Source organism: Embiotoca jacksoni, unplaced genomic scaffold (assembly GCF_022577435.1).
Source record: "Embiotoca jacksoni isolate LCO1_2020_lvr unplaced genomic scaffold, fEmbJac1.0.p SCAF_25, whole genome shotgun sequence".
NCBI classification, from domain to species: Eukaryota; Metazoa; Chordata; class Actinopteri; family Embiotocidae; genus Embiotoca; species Embiotoca jacksoni.
The window spans coordinates 3053786-3070102 of record NW_027185376.1 but is presented as its reverse complement, the minus strand read 5'-3'; the positions used below and the strand labels follow the sequence as shown (position 1 = coordinate 3070102).

The window sequence follows — 16317 nt, the reverse complement described above, 5'->3', positions numbered from 1 at the left end:
GGCCTCTCGTCTCCGTCAACCAGGCGAGGTGGGTGGGAGAGAACTTCGTCAAGCTGCCATCAATGGAAACAGAACACCGGAACATGGGGTATTTGGTTTTCACATTAAAATCATGAACTTGTATTAATCGTAAATAGACCCCTTTGCTTTTTTTTTTTTTTTTTTTTTTTTTTTAATTTATTTATTTGTTTATTTTAAATCAAAGCAGTATCATATCTGTGATAATTTACAAACCTGCAGTGGCTGCAGCTCACTAACACACGAACAAAATGCAACCATAAAAACAAGGTGTACGTAGGCTGTAAACATAATTGGCTGCGCAAATCTTTTATAAGTACATACGTAGACATTTTAAGAACATATATTCTGAATTTTAATTTCTTTTTTAAAAAAACAAAAAAACAACGTAATTAATTAAATAATTATATTTAGATCATTTAAGCGTCCACTCTGGGTTTTTTTTACGCTGAAACTCTTGACCGGACGTCCCGCCGTTTCGTGCCGCTGACTTGACGACCCCCCTTGAGCAGCTCTGAGCGCGGCCGAGCAGGAGAGAGTAGCAGCGAGTGTGTCTGCGGCAGCGTTTAGCTTTTAAAAAAAAAAAAAAAAAAAAAAAAAAAATAATAATAACCCCGAAAACTACGGCTGAAGACGAGAGGACCGAGCCCCGCTGCACTTCCAGACGACCTCGGCAGACCATGGAGTACGATAGGTTTTAAACAGAGGCTGGTAACGGTGCGCTGTTTTGACGACAAGCGGCTTTATTGCACATCTGTAGAGCGTAATGAGGGCATCCGCTATTCTTTACGGTGGTTTTTCCTCCGAGGTTTAGCCAGACGCAGAGTGACACTATTTATAAATGTGTCGCTTTTAGACATCCTCTCACAGAAAAGACACACCGAAGGGGACCCAGCCTGCAGAATTTTTTTTTTTGTGTTTGTTTTTTTGAGTTAATTCCCTCCTCCCGTGGGCCCTGGGGAACAGTGAAGTCATTTGAGAAGTCACCGGACAAGAAGACGCGTCTTAATCATCTCGATAGTTGTTGGTTTTTTTTTTTTTTTTGCACAGTTTTGCGGGGAACATCGGCTTTGCTTTCCGGCGGCTCCGGCGGTCCTCACCGGACTCCCCTTGCTTTCTCTCTCATTATTATTATTTTTTTTTTAAATCTTACATGGTTTTGTCTTTCTGAACATTCATCGCCAACCCTCCCGTGGGCTTTTTTTTTTTTTTTCTCCCCCCCACCCCGTCTCTTCACCCCGTTAAAGGATGCCGGATCAAATATCGGTGTCCGAGTTTCTCTCGGAGACAACAGAGGATTACAATTCCCCGACAACGTCCAGCTTCACCACCCGACTGCAGAGCTGCAGGAACACAGTGAATGTGCTGGAGGAGGTAAGGCCACAGTGTCAGCCTGCAAAGGATGGATGGATGGATGGATGAATGGATAATTGCAAACAAAATGCATCGTTAAACAGCACAACCGCACACATAAGGCTAAATTATTATTATTCTTTTTTAAATTTCAAACGTGAAAATGCACCATCTTTTAATTGGGTTGCAGTTTATATAGAGCCAAAGCTACATGTAATCAACCTTAAATTCAACTGGTGATGTTTGACAGCGTTTTTTTTAAATTTTTTTTAAAAGACCTAGTGGCCCAACTGCGTTATTATGTCCACTCAGAAAAGAAAAGAATTGCACCTGTTGCCTTTTAAAGTGCACATTTTTTAACGTTGCACACATATTCCTGATGCAAAAAAAAAAAAAAAAAAAGACATTTCTCCCACTCATGGAGAAGCAGAGCAAGTGTGAGAAGGTGAACCCTCACATCGTGTGTGTGTGTGTGTGTGTGTGTGTGTGTGTGTGTGTGTGTGTGTGTGTGTTATCATGTGTTAGTCTTTCTTGCCAGATATATAGAGTAATAATAGGAGGGGGTGGATGGCTTTGGTGGGTGAGTGCAGGGAATAGAAGGATGTGCACTCAGGCCTGCAGCTCTCTGTGTTCACTATTACATAACTCACGGCTTCAGAGCATGCTGCCAGGCTGTAAGCAGTGTGTGTGTGTGTGTGTGTGTGTGTGTGTGAGACACACAGAGAGAGAAAGACCTCTTCTAGTCACTGGCAGTCAGATCTGGATTTAACTGTTTCACTCCTCGGCTCTCTTACATCAGGCCCGATTTAAACCTCATTCATTTATTCCTCAGTAAAAAAAAAAAAAAAAAAACGTCGTACAGAAGCGATGCTCCTCGATGCTGTGCCACCTCTGAGTGTGATCAGGTCGGGCAGGTGGGCATGTGTGACCCTCCCTCCCCTCCTCCACCCCCCATCTTCACCCTTGGTTAAATGGAGCGTCAAACCGGGGTTGGGGAGCTGGGTGGGAGCGGCGCACACCTTCACCGCTGTCCGCTAACACCAAAATGTGACCTCATTTCCCACTCGGCTGCGAACACGAATGACTTCAGGCTGGCAGTATTCGGTGTAATCTGCCATGTAAAAGCAGGAGAACCGAAAGCGTTACCCAATTTTCCGTTATCGCCGCTTTAGGGCGACTACAGAGGTTTTAAGAAGTCACACGTGAACATCAGAATGAGCGGGATAGTAACCAGAGACGGTTTGTTTAAAGGAGAAAACGCAGGCCCAGGCCTCCCTTCAACAGATACTAAAGCTCACAGCCTGTGCTATCCATCACTTCCAACTTCAGACCTCTACAAGTTTATCATAGCGTAACAATAGAAAATCTACCCAAACAGAGCCGGGGGCCCGTGTTTATTCTCAACCCGGAGCCCACTTTCTGTCTGCTGACTGCAACGAGGAAAAGGCTCGCATCATGAATCACCTCTCTGGCTCCGCGCCCCTGAACCCAGAGACTGCAGCAGCGCAAACGAAAAACATCTGTTTCGAAAGAGAGAGGGCCGCCATGTGCGCTGGGCTTCGGTAGCCGCTCTGGAATTTTTTTGCAGAGATCACATGACAAGGAAGAGCATTACACTGGCACACCAAGGGCGAGCAACATGCTCTTCGGTGCCGGGACAAAAGGCGAGATGCGCCCGCGGGACTCCCGACGAGGACCGGTCGGCCCGTCGGCGGGGTGAGGGGGAGGGGGGGTCACTTCGGAACCGAGGGCACACCCGTCAGACGCAGGCTTTCGGCAGACACAAGGAAGCAGGACGGCCTGAAGCCACGAATACTGTTAGATTAGTGTCTGTTTTAGCAAATTAGAAACCCTGTTTGATCCCTTCATAGACATGCAGCCAGTCACTTGCATCACACACAGAATAAAAGCCACCGCAGAGGAGTAAACTGCCTTCGGCGTCTCTTTGCCTGAAGAAGAGTTTGTTTAAAAAAAAAAAAAATGTTCTGCTGAGCTTCAGAGTTCTTCTCCTTCAAACTCAAAGCATTCAGCCCCCCCTTTTTTTTTTTTTTTTTTCTCCTAGTCATTTCTTTGGCATGTTGACAAGGTAAATTATGCAAAGGTACGGTGTGAATATTTAATAGTGTAACCTGAGGGGAAGAGTTGACCCCGCTGGAGAGTTGTCATTCTCTGTTTGCTGCCACCGAGTCATCTGGAGGAGCAAAGGAAGACGGAGGAAAAAAAAAAAGAAAAGAAAAGAAGAAAGAAGTCATTGCGGCATCATATCGTCTTAATTCAGCACCACACGTCAATTATTGATCAGTGTATAATGACACAAAAGTATTCATGACTCACCAGCCTCCGCCCTGGGATTTTTTTTTTTTTTTCCTCCAGACCAGTCAGAGCTGTTTAGTGTTTCCACTTGGATCAGTGCAGCAACAAACAATGAGCAGGGAGATGGTGGAGATAACGTTTTTAAGAATAACCTCTGTGGTTTGCGGTCTAAGCTGTTTGAGACGCACAAGGGGGCGAGGGGGCACTGTGTGTGTGTGTGTGTGTGTGCGTGTGCGTGTGTGTGTGTGTGTGTGTGTGTGTTTTCTTTTTCGGTGAAGTTTGTGCCGCTCGTCTCGTCGCCTGGTCGGCCACGCTGGACATTAGGGCTGCAAAGAGCTATTGTTGTTACTGTTGATTCGTTCACAGATGATGTTCTTCGTTAATTGATGAATCAGAGACATTTTCAAATACCCTGTTTTGCCCGGGACTGGGTATCGTTCAAAAAAAAAAAAAAAAAAAAAATGTCGACACCGGCCCTGATTATTAGAATAGCTGCATATAACATTTCCGTAGTTTAGCTCATTGATAACTCGACTAATCGTTGCAGCTTCATTTGCGACTTATTCGATTTTCACGATGACTCGGAGAAGCCAAGCAAACCTTTGGATTTGAGACACTGCGCTTCAAGACGATTGATTAATCTGTGGTCTCGCGAGAGACGGCCTCGAGGTGGCGGCCCGTTCGGTCCCTCTGTCCAACGAGGAAACTGATCGGCAGCAAAAGCTCGAGTTAGGTTTCGGCGCTATAATAAGCAGCTGAACGTTTCCCGACAGAAAACCCAAAGAAGAGCAAATAAGTAATAGAATATACCACCAGGCAGTTTATTTATTCAGCAGTTGAAAACAGCAAACCTGACATGTACTTGTGTAAGAAACGTAGCGTATTATTGCCATAAAACGCTCCTGCGTTTCTCTCCGCTGTAAGTTAATATTAGCAGCAGGCACTTGTTATTCCCCCGAGGGGGGATTGTCATGTATTGTCTCTCCCCTCCACCCCACAGATGGCACTTTGCGTCACTGGGTTTGCTTTCCTAACCCACAGAGAGCCGTAGCGGCGATGCAAGGGAAACCCTCACTGCATTGGCATTCCTTTGAGCGTGCCTCTCGCACCACATCACATGGGCCGGACCAGAGAAAATGTTGACTTTTCACAGTCACTCTATTCAAGCCTGGCTGGGTTCGACCTAATAGGCAGGGGCCTTTTATATTTTGTACTTTTATATAACAGCCTTTTCAGTCGCAGCATTTTACGCTCCGGGTCTATTCGAGAAAGAAAGAAAAGAAAGAATGAGACGGGTTTTTTTTTTTTTTTTTTTTTCCCCCAAACCACAGTGTATTTATGCTGGAATGCAAAATCATTGCCTGAAGTCGTCACTCGGTGTGTAAATCCCAATTTTTTTTTTTAAGTTTTGCCATGAACAGACTTAACATTCCTACCATTCTTTTAAAAGCTCCACTGTTTGTTTACAGAACATGGTTTTATATGAGCCGGTGTCTCTTTAATCAGTCGCTTGATCTCTTCAAGGTAACAAAACACCGGGAAAAGCAGGAATACAGGAGGCAGTGAAGCTGAAAACAGTTTTTTAAATGATTTATATGGCAGACGGGAGCCGAGGCAGTTTTCACTTTTGATGGCGTAAAACATCAGCGTCATGTTCAGTCAGGAGGTTCATTCGTCATTATTTCTACTTCTTTATTCAATCCCTCAGACAATAATGGACACTAAAAATAAATTCGAATGGCCAGTTTTTTTTTCCACTATTAAACATTTGGACTATAGAATATCGGGATAAAGTGAAAAATGGCCATCACAATTTTCTTTAAACCAAAGCTGCGCCTTGAAATACCTGCAGATTGTCCAGTAAACCAACTAAAATGCAATTATTAACTTAAAAGAGTGGCCGCACATTTTCACATTTGACGAGCTGCAAACAAAAAAAGAGGAAGATTCGTCACAACATTTTTTCGTCAAGGAATTTCAGATGAATTTTTGAGTACTCGAGTCATTGGTTGATGAACTAATTGTTAGAGCTCTAAAATACATATTCAGCATTTTTATATATTCATAAATACGTAAAACAACCTCTGAAACAGTTGTCAGAGTTTGGACGATGTCGTCTGCTGCCGGAATTTGAGTGCATTATCTCAAATATAACCGTATTTCTAGTCTTATTGACAGAACTGAGGATCAATCCGACTGTTTGAAAGAAACAAGCCTCAAACTTAAAGTCGCAAATAAACACAAAATCAGTGTTGCACGAGTGCAGAAGGCTTGTCATCGCCACCTATCAAAGGAAAACACGATTGTTCCGCGCGAGAAAGAGGAGAGAGTGATCAAAAAGGCAGCAAACTCTCTCGAACCACAGCTTCTCAAACAGACAGGAAACGCCTTCAGAAGCTGAACACCTTCTGGAGTCGCACTTTGGTTTCAGTCCAAATGACAATAAAACACCCGCGACGCGCCTCTTCAAGAAATCTAGCTGCCTGTCGGTGCGCACAAAAGAGTTGTTTGTCCTCGGGTTCAGCAGCGGATCGTGGGGGTTAAAACACACGCCGTTTAGTAACGCTAATAGCCCCGAGTCGTCCGTCCCGGAGCCGGCAGCACCTGAGGCCGTGGGCCCCCCAGCCCCCCCACCCCCGATGACACGCCGTCACGTGAGGCGTCGGCCGACGTCACATGCAGCATCCGTATGTTCGGCCGTAAAACAATGGCAGCACAGAGAGCAGATAATTCCGGCCTTCTTCTCCGACGTTCGCTCGTTTAGCTTCAAGAGGGCGTGTTGGCAGCTTTTCGTCGACCGTTTGTACGCGTGGAAATGACCCGAAAGTCATGTGGGGAGTTTTGGTGAAAGGAAGTCTCATTTTTCATTGGTGGATGCTGATGTGTTTGTTTCTCCTGCTGGGGAATAAATTGCGTTCTGAATTAACACCGAGCACATCTGCGTCTGCGTTGAGCCCGTTAGAGGATTAAATGTTTTTATGTTTTTGTTGTGCTGTCGGTTACGATTTCATATTTTTTCTGACAAACATTTTGATCTATCCCCCCCCCCCCCACTTTTTCTTTCAGCGTCCTCGCTGGATTTTGTTTTGATATGTTGGACCGCTTTTTAGCATTCCCCCACCAAAACACCCCCCCCCCCCCCAAAAAAAAAAAAAAAAAAAAAAACAAGGCAAAAGACGATGAATAATTCAAAAGCGGGAGAGGAGTTTCTATCATTCTTGGCTTTACATAACAAAACTGAGTGCTGCCTATTTGAGGCTCCTTTTGGCAACATTTGCGGTCGAGGAGCACAGCTGTGTCAGACTCAATTATTAATGAAGATATGGCTTTTTATTCGCCATTTGCCCCTTTTTCTTCTTTTTTTTAACCAAAGCCGGTGAATCGCACAGTCCTTTGGCTCCGTTAACTCGCATGACATCTTGTTCCAGTTAGACCGCACGATAAAAAAAAAAAAGAAAGTGGACAAGTCCAAGATTCCCAGTCTCGATTTTGACAAATTGAGTGCAAAGCAAAGCAGCTGATGTCGTGGTGGTTCTGAACTGCATTTCCAAGACGCAACACGGGAATATAACACTGATCACAAAGGCTATCAGAGGCTTGGTTTTTTTTTTTTTTTTCCATCCGTCAGGAGCAAACAAGTAAACTTGACATATTGTTTTGATGGAAATGTTTCAGACGGTTGCTTTAAATTCAGACTCGAGCACGTAGCTCTTGTTTTAAATTGCTGTGTGTCGGTTAAACGGCTGAAAAACTCGCAGCTGTGAATCATTCTCTAACTCAAATTATTTGACTCAGAACTTTCATATCATCCACGGAAGAGTTCATAAAACTGTCATTTGTGTTTAAAGTGAAAGAAATTGAAAGGGCAAAAGCATGAAAGGAAAACTGCGAGTTATAAAGTGGCAGAAATAATCAAAAGATTTGGGAGAGTCTTAATTTAAAAAAAGGAACGAGCTGTTGTGTTTTTTTTGGCCACTTGTACATGTTAGCAAAGGGCTATGATACAAATACTAATGCTACAGGCTGAAGATTGTTAAGAACAGGAAAAGGTCACCTCAGTCCAACTTTGAAGTGTTCCCACATTATTATTTTTAAGTAGTCGACCCCGATAGCTGTCTTAGATGATTAGAAAAAAAAAGCCCAAACTCTCACACTTCCCAGTGGGTCCTGAACGCACCAGTAGTGTGCAAATAGCACAGATCTCCTGAGCTCCATTTGGTCCCTGTGTTGGTTTATGACGAGGTTGTTTTCCTGTCTGACAGTAGAAACAGCTCAGCACATTTTCTGAGGGCTGCCATGTTGCCCGTTTGTAAACACTCTTGACTCGGAAGTGGGACGTTCCCGAATGGGAATTTTCCCAATTCCCAATTTAAAAATTCAGCAGTTTTCATTGTGCTCCATATATGCAATAGCGAGACCGGATACAGTTTCTATTTAATCCGCTGAATTGATTGTAGTTGATTTTATTAATATAAAACTGCCACAGATGGTGGCTGTGCTGCCTTTTTCCCAGCAGTTTTGGACATTTCTGTATTTACTTTCACCCGCTGGGATCCGAACGGCCTTCAAGTCACATTGCAAACAAAAAGCTGACACAATCAGCCACCAATGACATGCTGTCTGTACAATATAATGTGGACAGTGACAGCGTATACCGCACTGCTTTGTTAAGCTGGATTTAAAGGCGTCTGGTTTTGTAAAACAATAGGTATATGTAACACATCATCAGAAAATAACTCCAGGAATGCGCCGAGCGTCACCGAAGGCCGGCAAAGTGAATAAGAGAGCATCGGGAAATGGGGGAATGCTCCTTTAAACGTCCCTCGTAAACCGCCGAGCCGTCGTCTAATTTGTTCTGCGTCTCCCACAGCAGGAGGTGCGACTGCGTCGTGTTGCTTGTTTGTCGGCTTGTTTGCCGTCTGTAGCTGAAATCTGATAATCGGCCTGCGGGCCACAGCTGTCGGCCTACCTTCCTGCCACAGCTGCACGGCGTATATCATCAAGGGCTATTAGCTGGCAGCGGATTAGCCGCGGACCAGGCTCTCCTCGGGCACTCTGATCCCTCTGCTGTTCCCCCAGATTTAGGCGAGGAAGAGTGGGTCAGTGTTCACATCTGTCCGCAGCCTTCCTCTCGCACGGATGGATGGTGTTAAAAGCCCCCCCCCCCACCCCTCTTTCCCCGCCCCGCTCTCCGTCGACGGCCATTTTAACCTCTGATGGAGAACTGCGTGCCGTCAGTGGCGCTAACTGAGTGTGATTTACACGACTCGTACAGAAGTGCAGAGAATGATGTCTTTCAGAAGTAGGTGGGTTATAGACTTGGGATGCAGCGATGGATTATGTGTTTTACTGCTGATTCGGACGATTGATCTCTTTCCAAGTGAACAGATGCGGTTCTTCATGTATATAAATGCTTGTTCGTACGGTAGATAACACGTTTTTAGCCGAGCGAAAATCGGATGAATTGCCGTGACATTTGGCACGGACTTTCACATCGTCCTTACGGTGAGCTGCACTCACTTCGGTAACGCTCCCACTTTTTTTATTTAATGCCATCGTCGGGCCAAAATGTACGTTATGCAATTCCCTCGTTTATCTTCAAAACTAATGACATTCCCATCAGCCTCAGCTCCACTGTGCGTTTGGTGTTAATTCGCAAAATAGGCTCTCAGCGAACCCTGCTAGATGGTGGTGAACGTTACCTGCTAATCATCAACCTTTTAGCTTTGTCAATATAAGCATGTCAGCATGCAGATGTTAGCATTTAGCTCAAAGATCTGCTGTGTCTCTACGGAGCGCCAATCCCCCCACTTTAGTTTAGACTAATACAAACAGCACAAATATCACAAATATTGACTTATAGAAGCCCCATCATGTGTTGCCTTCCACCTCTTTTGGGTTTGTACCTGTATTTTCGCAGTAACCCAGCACCCGCAGCTCCTCTTCATCCTCCTCTTCTTCTGTGATTACGTCAGCGCGGCGGTAGCATTGTTGTCTTCTGGGACTGGCCCTGCAGAACCAGGAGACTGTGTTGTCCTGGGACGACTGGCTGTCTTGTTGTGGCCTCAGGGATAAACAGTGCTTCTCTTGTCTGCGAGCTTTGTTGGCGTTTGGCCCTGGACTGTATCTCTGTGTGTGTGTGTGTGTGTGTGTGTGTGTGTGTGTGTGTGTGTGTGTGTTTGTGCAGCTGCAGCTAAACAATTGATACAGACTTTCAATGTGGAGTTTCAATGCTACCTTTTCCCAGAACGGCCAACTGCCCGCTGAGGTCATTCAGGCCTGCAGGAAAAGGCATCGACGGCCCTTTAAGACCAGTTGTTTACTGCTTTTCTCCGATGCCATTTAATATCAGTGTTACATCACATCCTTTTTCCACATCGCGACAGCAGCTGCCCGAGCCGCGGCCCCTGAAAGTCGCCACGCGGAGGAATCGGAACTGAAATGTTCTTTGATAGCAGTTTAGCCGCTGTTGGACGTGCAGCAGAGGCTTGCTGCTGTTCCTCCGTGTGTCCAGTTGCTCCGAGCGTCTGGACGTCCAAATGGCCCGTGGGAGTGGATACACCTGTGTTTTTTTGGAAGAGCTGCTCTCTCACCCAGCGGAGTCCCATTAAAAAGTGTGAAATTGGAGACTTCCCCCGCAGGAAGACTTGAAGGAATGCCGGAAAGCGCTCTGCAGAATCTGCGCCCGCGACTCGAGGACTCGTGACTCGAGCGTTGCGTAGGGGCGTTGCTCCCAGTGCCGGGGAGAATAACGTAACGCTAACAAGTGCGTGTTAATCACGGGAGCACGTTCTTTGGCTGCATTCCCCGAAAGATTTACTACACCGGTGGCTCGCTGGGAGGAAGCAGAGCTGGCAGGCTTATCAGCTGATCAATAATAAGTCAAAGATTAGAGATAAAAGCTGGGAGTAGTTTAGTTCAGCTGCTGTTTGAGTCACCTACAAAGTGCCGGTGTGTTATAAAAGACAAGTTCTGGGCTTCTTCCAGCTCTTCTAGTGTACTATTTCTTCTTTACTGTTATATATGATCAATACTCAGAGACTTTAATGAGCATCTAATAAGATGGAGATTTGTATATAAACAGTTTCACCATTTGAAAGTGAGTTTAACAATGTTGTTAAGGCTGCAGGTTATTATCTATGAATCCCTCCAATATTATCTCAATTAGTTGATTTTCTTTTGGTCTATCAGGCAAAATATACCCATCATAACATCCTAAATCATAGTAAATATTTCACAATTGAAGTGTCCTCATCGCAAACAAAGAACGCCATCAAATATTTACATCTAAGCAATAAGAACTTGTGAATTTTTTGGCATTTTAGCTGAAATAAAATGACTAAAAATAGTTGTCAAGTCAACAAATTGTCATGTGAACATACAGTAAACGTGTAAAATGTTTATTTTTTTCGCTGTTGCTGCTGTTAGAAAGGTCAACACATAAATCCCAACTTTTCAGCCAAAGCAAACGAGAAGTTAATAAAAAGTTGACTGTCATGTTACACAGCTGAGCTTCTTGTAAAGATCTTTTTTCATGAGTGAACTATCAGTTTCAACCAAATTCGGGAATTTTTTTGGTGACTCTTGAATGAGATGTCTAAAAACAGCCCCCGTGTTATTTTACAGCGGTTTGTTATCTGGAGAACCATCATCGATCGGTGGAGTCGTTTCACATTTTTGAGGTTTGTGGGGAACAAAACCTTCTTTTTGTTCTCTTTATGAACTGGAAGTTAAAACAAAGACTCTGAATCACATGAGAGTGACCGGAGACGGTGCGGGCAGTACTATTTGTGTTTCTGAGCATCGACATGTGTGTTCACGAGTTGATTAATCCAGAGGAACATTTTCTATTCTTGATCATCAGCGAATGGTTTATTAATGTAGAGTAATAAAACCAAACATTTCCTGTTTACTTTTCTCAGTTTCTTTTCGTAGTAAGTTGATACTTTTGGGTTTTGATTGTTGCTCAGAAAGAAACCACTTCACCCTGAGCCTGATCGTGTCGTGATCTGCATTTGTCATCGGATTAAAATTTTAAAGCTCATAAATGGAAATGTAACTTTTCGATTTATTTATTTTTAGGCAAAAATAGCAAACATTTCCTTCTCGCAGCTTCTTATTTAGGAGGAATTACTGCATTTCTTTATCTCGTATGATAGTGAGCTGTGTGTCTTCAGGTGTTGGACTGTCAGTCAGACAAAACAAGTGAATTGAAGATGTGACCTGGGACATTTATAAACCAAATGAATAATCTTTTCTTTTTTTTTTTTTTTATCACGAAAACAACCTGAAGATGGATTTGTAGTGTTTGTTGCAGCCCTGTTGGTTGTTGTTTGGACTTTTTGATGACTCAAAACCATAACCAGTCGAACAGTTGGTGATAGTTTACTGCAGCCTTGAAGAGAAAGTGTTTTTGACACCTTTGAGGTTCAAATTTGCCCGGAAGCAAACATCCTCTTTGCTTTGCTGCTGTTTGTTTTCTTTTCTCATATCTAGTCAGATAGAAAGAGGGAGCTAGCTGGCCTTTTTATGTTTTATTTGTTCTTTAAATCATTAGCTGTGAGTTTCTCCCTCTATTCTCCTGTTGACAGCTGTTAGTAGAACATCCGAACAGCTGCTGCACATGAATAATGACTTCCTGACTGGTACAATAGAATTAAAGGTATGCTGCGTGCTAGATTGTCAGGGCGAAGACTAATGCAGCAGTGTGTAGGTGTGATCGTGAACACGTCGCCCGGAACGAGCGGCGGACTGAGCGAAAGCGAGCGTCGGCAGAGGGAAGCTGTCGAGCGACGTGTGAATGTAACACCGCGGCACGTACCGCCAGACTCCCCCACCGGGCCCCGCGCGCATGCGCCGACCCTCCGGAGATCTGCAGCGAAGGGTCTCGGCGTCCTCGCGGCTCAGGAAGCCGGCTCGGTCCGCCGCGAGGCCTCGGCGAAGTCAGAGAAGCAGCCGAGCGGCTCCTTCCTCCCTCCGAGAGTGTGGAGCGCAACAAACGCTCACAGCAGGACTGACGACGGCAGAGTAAACTCTCATTAGCAGCCCGAGATTTGTTTAAAAGATACAAGCCCGTGCGATAATTTCCAGCCGTAATGGGAGTGCACTTGGTAGTTTTTGCATGTTGTGGCCCATTAACAACATGCCGTGCATATTTATATCCCCACAAACAATCGACTGAAGCATTCCAAACTTTTTTTTTTTTTTTCTTTCCAGCAGCTATTGGGCTTAAGTCTTTCTCGATGTTGCTAATTCAACACAGTCCTGCGTCAGAGGAAGGCGGTGATCACGTGGCGTTGCGGTCCAGAGAAGGGACTGCTGAAATTTCATTGCGGTTGTGGACTTCCTTGTGGGACATTCAAATGCTAATGGGAGGTTGCCACAAATAGGAATTGAGAATTTGGCCGCAGAAAGGCGACGCGTCGGCGGGCTTTGTTTGCCGGACGGGCTGATCTAATGAAAGAGAGAGAGGGCCGGGGCGTCACAGGCCAAAACACATCACGATCCTTTTGTTCATTTTTTAAAAGGCAAAATGGCGCCCGGACCGTATAGTTAAATCCGAACGTAGGTTGTCGGGATTACACAGGTGGTCTGATTTTAACGCGTCCAGCCGCTGTTTTTTTTTTTTTTATAGCTGCGAGGCTGGAATTGATTCCACTGCAGCTGCTTGTTTTGTAACAGTTATTTATTTCCAATCTAATTTGCGTTTTATTGAATAAAACCGGCGAGATGATTAATTGCAGTTCAGCAGCTTGAAGAACAGCTGCACAAAAACCATTTCAAGGGTCTCAGGAAAAACTAGATTTTTTTTTTCGCCGATCGCTGTCTGGGATACAAAACTCAGGAAAAGGTGTCGTCCAACTTAACCCAGTCGCCGTGTCAGACACACGACATCAGGCACGTGGTTCTCCTGATACACCTCTTCACCAAAACCAAAACCACCGGCAGTCGATCATCTCTACTCTTTCTTTCTTTTTCTGCGTGTGTGTGTGTGAGAAATAAGCCGTCTCAGCTCGGCTGCTTTTGGAAACGTTACATCCTCTCATTTTTCCCATCCCACTCGGAGAGCTGAAGGCCGCTCCGGCTGCAGGCCCAGAGAATGGGATGTGCATTTGTTTCCTGCCAATGAAAACGGCTCCCCGCCCTTCCTGGTTGAGTCATGCCACATAGACTCAACCAACAGGCTGACTTATCTTTTATAGGACTTCATCATTAAACGCAGAAGAACGGGCGTAGATCTGTCGCTGTGATGTGCTCGAGAATATACGTGCCTTTTTTTCTCCTGTGGGTTTCTGTAGTAGCCTGTTGAGGAAATGAAACTGGATGTGTGCAGCAGAAAGCAGAAATGAAACAAAGTTGGTGCATAGGAGCTTAAAAAAACAAAAAAAAAACAACGATGACCTAATCTGTCAATTTTGCTGTACAAGTAAAACTGCAGATGTTTTTTTGGCCCCGAGTCTCTGACCTCCGGGAGAAGTCCATTGACTTCGAGGAAATAATTAGCATATTACCAGTTCTGACAAAGTCTAGTTTCCGCTCTCTGCTGGGTGAAGGCTGCTGACAAACGGGGGAGCTGGCAGGTTAGTCAGAGCGGCTTCTCCGCGCGGTGAAGAATGTGGACATCTCCTTGGTAACCACTGAGCCGTCCTCCCCTCCCCTTCCCCTCCCTTTCCCCTCCCCCCCTTCACACACACACACACACACACACACACACACACACACACACCGTGTGATGCCAAATCAGAAGAGAGTGTTTTTTTGAGTGAAGAAAAAGCCAGAGAGCGTGTTGTTTCGTCTTTTTTTTTTTTTTTTTTTTTTACCCCTCTGCTGTCAGCGGAGAGCGGCCGGTGTCATGAGACGGAGCGCGGCCGACCCGGGACAGGACACTGACAAGCCTGGACGCTTCCTGCTTCCTGTCAATAGGACGGCTGCAGGGGAAGCGGCAGGGCTGCTGAGGGGGGATAAGGCCTCGGGCAGGAAGCGTGAAGCTGAGACAGCCTCCAGTCGGTCATGCCCAGTCACTTCAGCCTCCCCCCACCCCACCCTCCCCCCTCCACACACACACACACATACACCTCCCTCCCCCACCCATCCACCCCCTCAAGGCTTTGACCTCATGGGCATGACTTGCGTGTGTTCGTGTGGTGTTCGGAAACCAGGAAGTCGGCCCCATTAACCCCTCTGGTCACATGGGTCGCATTTTAGGGTGGAGTTTGGTCCTTTTTGAAGGTTATTTTTCTATTTACTATATGATAGCAAAGTAGGGCTGCAATTACTGAGGATTGTTATGTCATTATTATTTTCAGGTTTTACGGTTTTAGTCTTTAAAAAGTCAGAAAATAGGGGAAAATGTCAACTACTTGGCTACAAACATCATTTGTGATGGTATAAAAAAAGAGATTGTAAAATTTCTCTCGTGTTTCTTTTATTCTAAATCACCTGTCTCACCTTTCTTGTTGCCCGGAGGTCGTGTCTGGGTTTTTCATGTTATTTTTTGTGTGTTTTTTTTAATGTGCTAGCTGAGATAAATATATTAATACCACATTAATATATGATATTAATTCCCACCAAATCACGCACCAAACCTTGAGCGTTTTGTTTCATATGATGCTGTTGGTTACCTAATCGCATCCTTGTTAAACGTAAGACGTGTTAAATGGCAAAAATTCACGTATTCTAGTATTATGTTAATCACAGCATTAAAACAGTTTTAATCATTTATTGATCGTTCAAGACTTAGTATCAGTACTATGAACACTTAAACTATCGACCCATGCCCAAAAATCCTCAAATTTCACTTAGAATAATATCAACTGTGGACTGAACAATTTCAAAAGTGAATATTTGTCTGAAATCTGTCAGAAATGTGTTATCTGGCTCCTGGCTTTCAGTATGAAACACTTTTTGAACTTTCAATGATATTAATTGCCAACCTTGGTGCTCCTGCTTGTTATAAAAATCTGTCCTTGCTGAGGCAGCGCCGCCCTGCACCTCCCTTAAGTCGGCCCTTGACCTCTTCGGCTCCATCTCTGACAAACTTCCCCTTCAAAGCATTTTGACACTCTCGTGTTGACTTTCACGGCACAAAAGGCTTATTCGGGACGGACGTTCGGCGGTCGAATAACACGCTGTCTGGATGAAACGTCCCGCATCCTCTGCTTCGTTCTATCACTAAACGAATCGCCCGTACGCGCCCGTAACGGGCGGAGAGACGAGCGGCCGCAGATGTTTTGGCGTCGTGACACTTGCTACCCCCCTCCTCCCCCCGGGTTGAGTGGGAGCTCGTCATTGGTCGCTGGCGGATAAAAAACAATCCTTTGACTGTATTCAATAGTTGTCGGCCTTTTGGAGAGCAGACTCTGGATGCATTCCTGCCCGTTGCCAAGGGTTTGCAAAGACCGTGTGCCAAGACGCTGCTATTTCATTGAGTTTTTTTTTCTTTTCTGAAAAGCGGAGAGAAAAACAGCTTTAACACACCATATATCCGGGTTACATATATCACATTCAACACCAGAGAAGTGTCAGCCGGTGTGAAGATATTGATTTGGATGTGTCTTGTTCTCTAAACTAAGCAGCATAAATCAAGATTTCACCGGTGATGTCTGGACAGTGTGACCGAAACTTAAATAAAAG

The 16317-nt window shown here is 44.9% G+C and overlaps 1 protein-coding gene across 6 annotated transcripts in view; it reads left to right on the top strand.

Annotated features, from left to right (window-relative positions):
- asap1b (ArfGAP with SH3 domain, ankyrin repeat and PH domain 1b) overlaps positions 1 to 16317 on the top strand; it is a 60873-nt gene continuing 44556 nt past the window's right edge. For 3 of the 6 annotated variants that reach the window (XM_069159618.1, XM_069159617.1, XM_069159616.1), the window contains exons 1-2: positions 6 to 88; positions 1266 to 1392. In XM_069159618.1, the coding sequence (XP_069015719.1) occupies positions 63 to 88; positions 1266 to 1392 (153 nt within the window). In that variant the 5' untranslated portion in view covers positions 6 to 62. Of the gene's footprint in view, positions 89 to 528; positions 704 to 1265; positions 1393 to 16317 lie in introns of those variants that run through there. The other 3 variants (XM_069159614.1, XM_069159619.1, XM_069159615.1) reach the window with 3 other exon arrangements.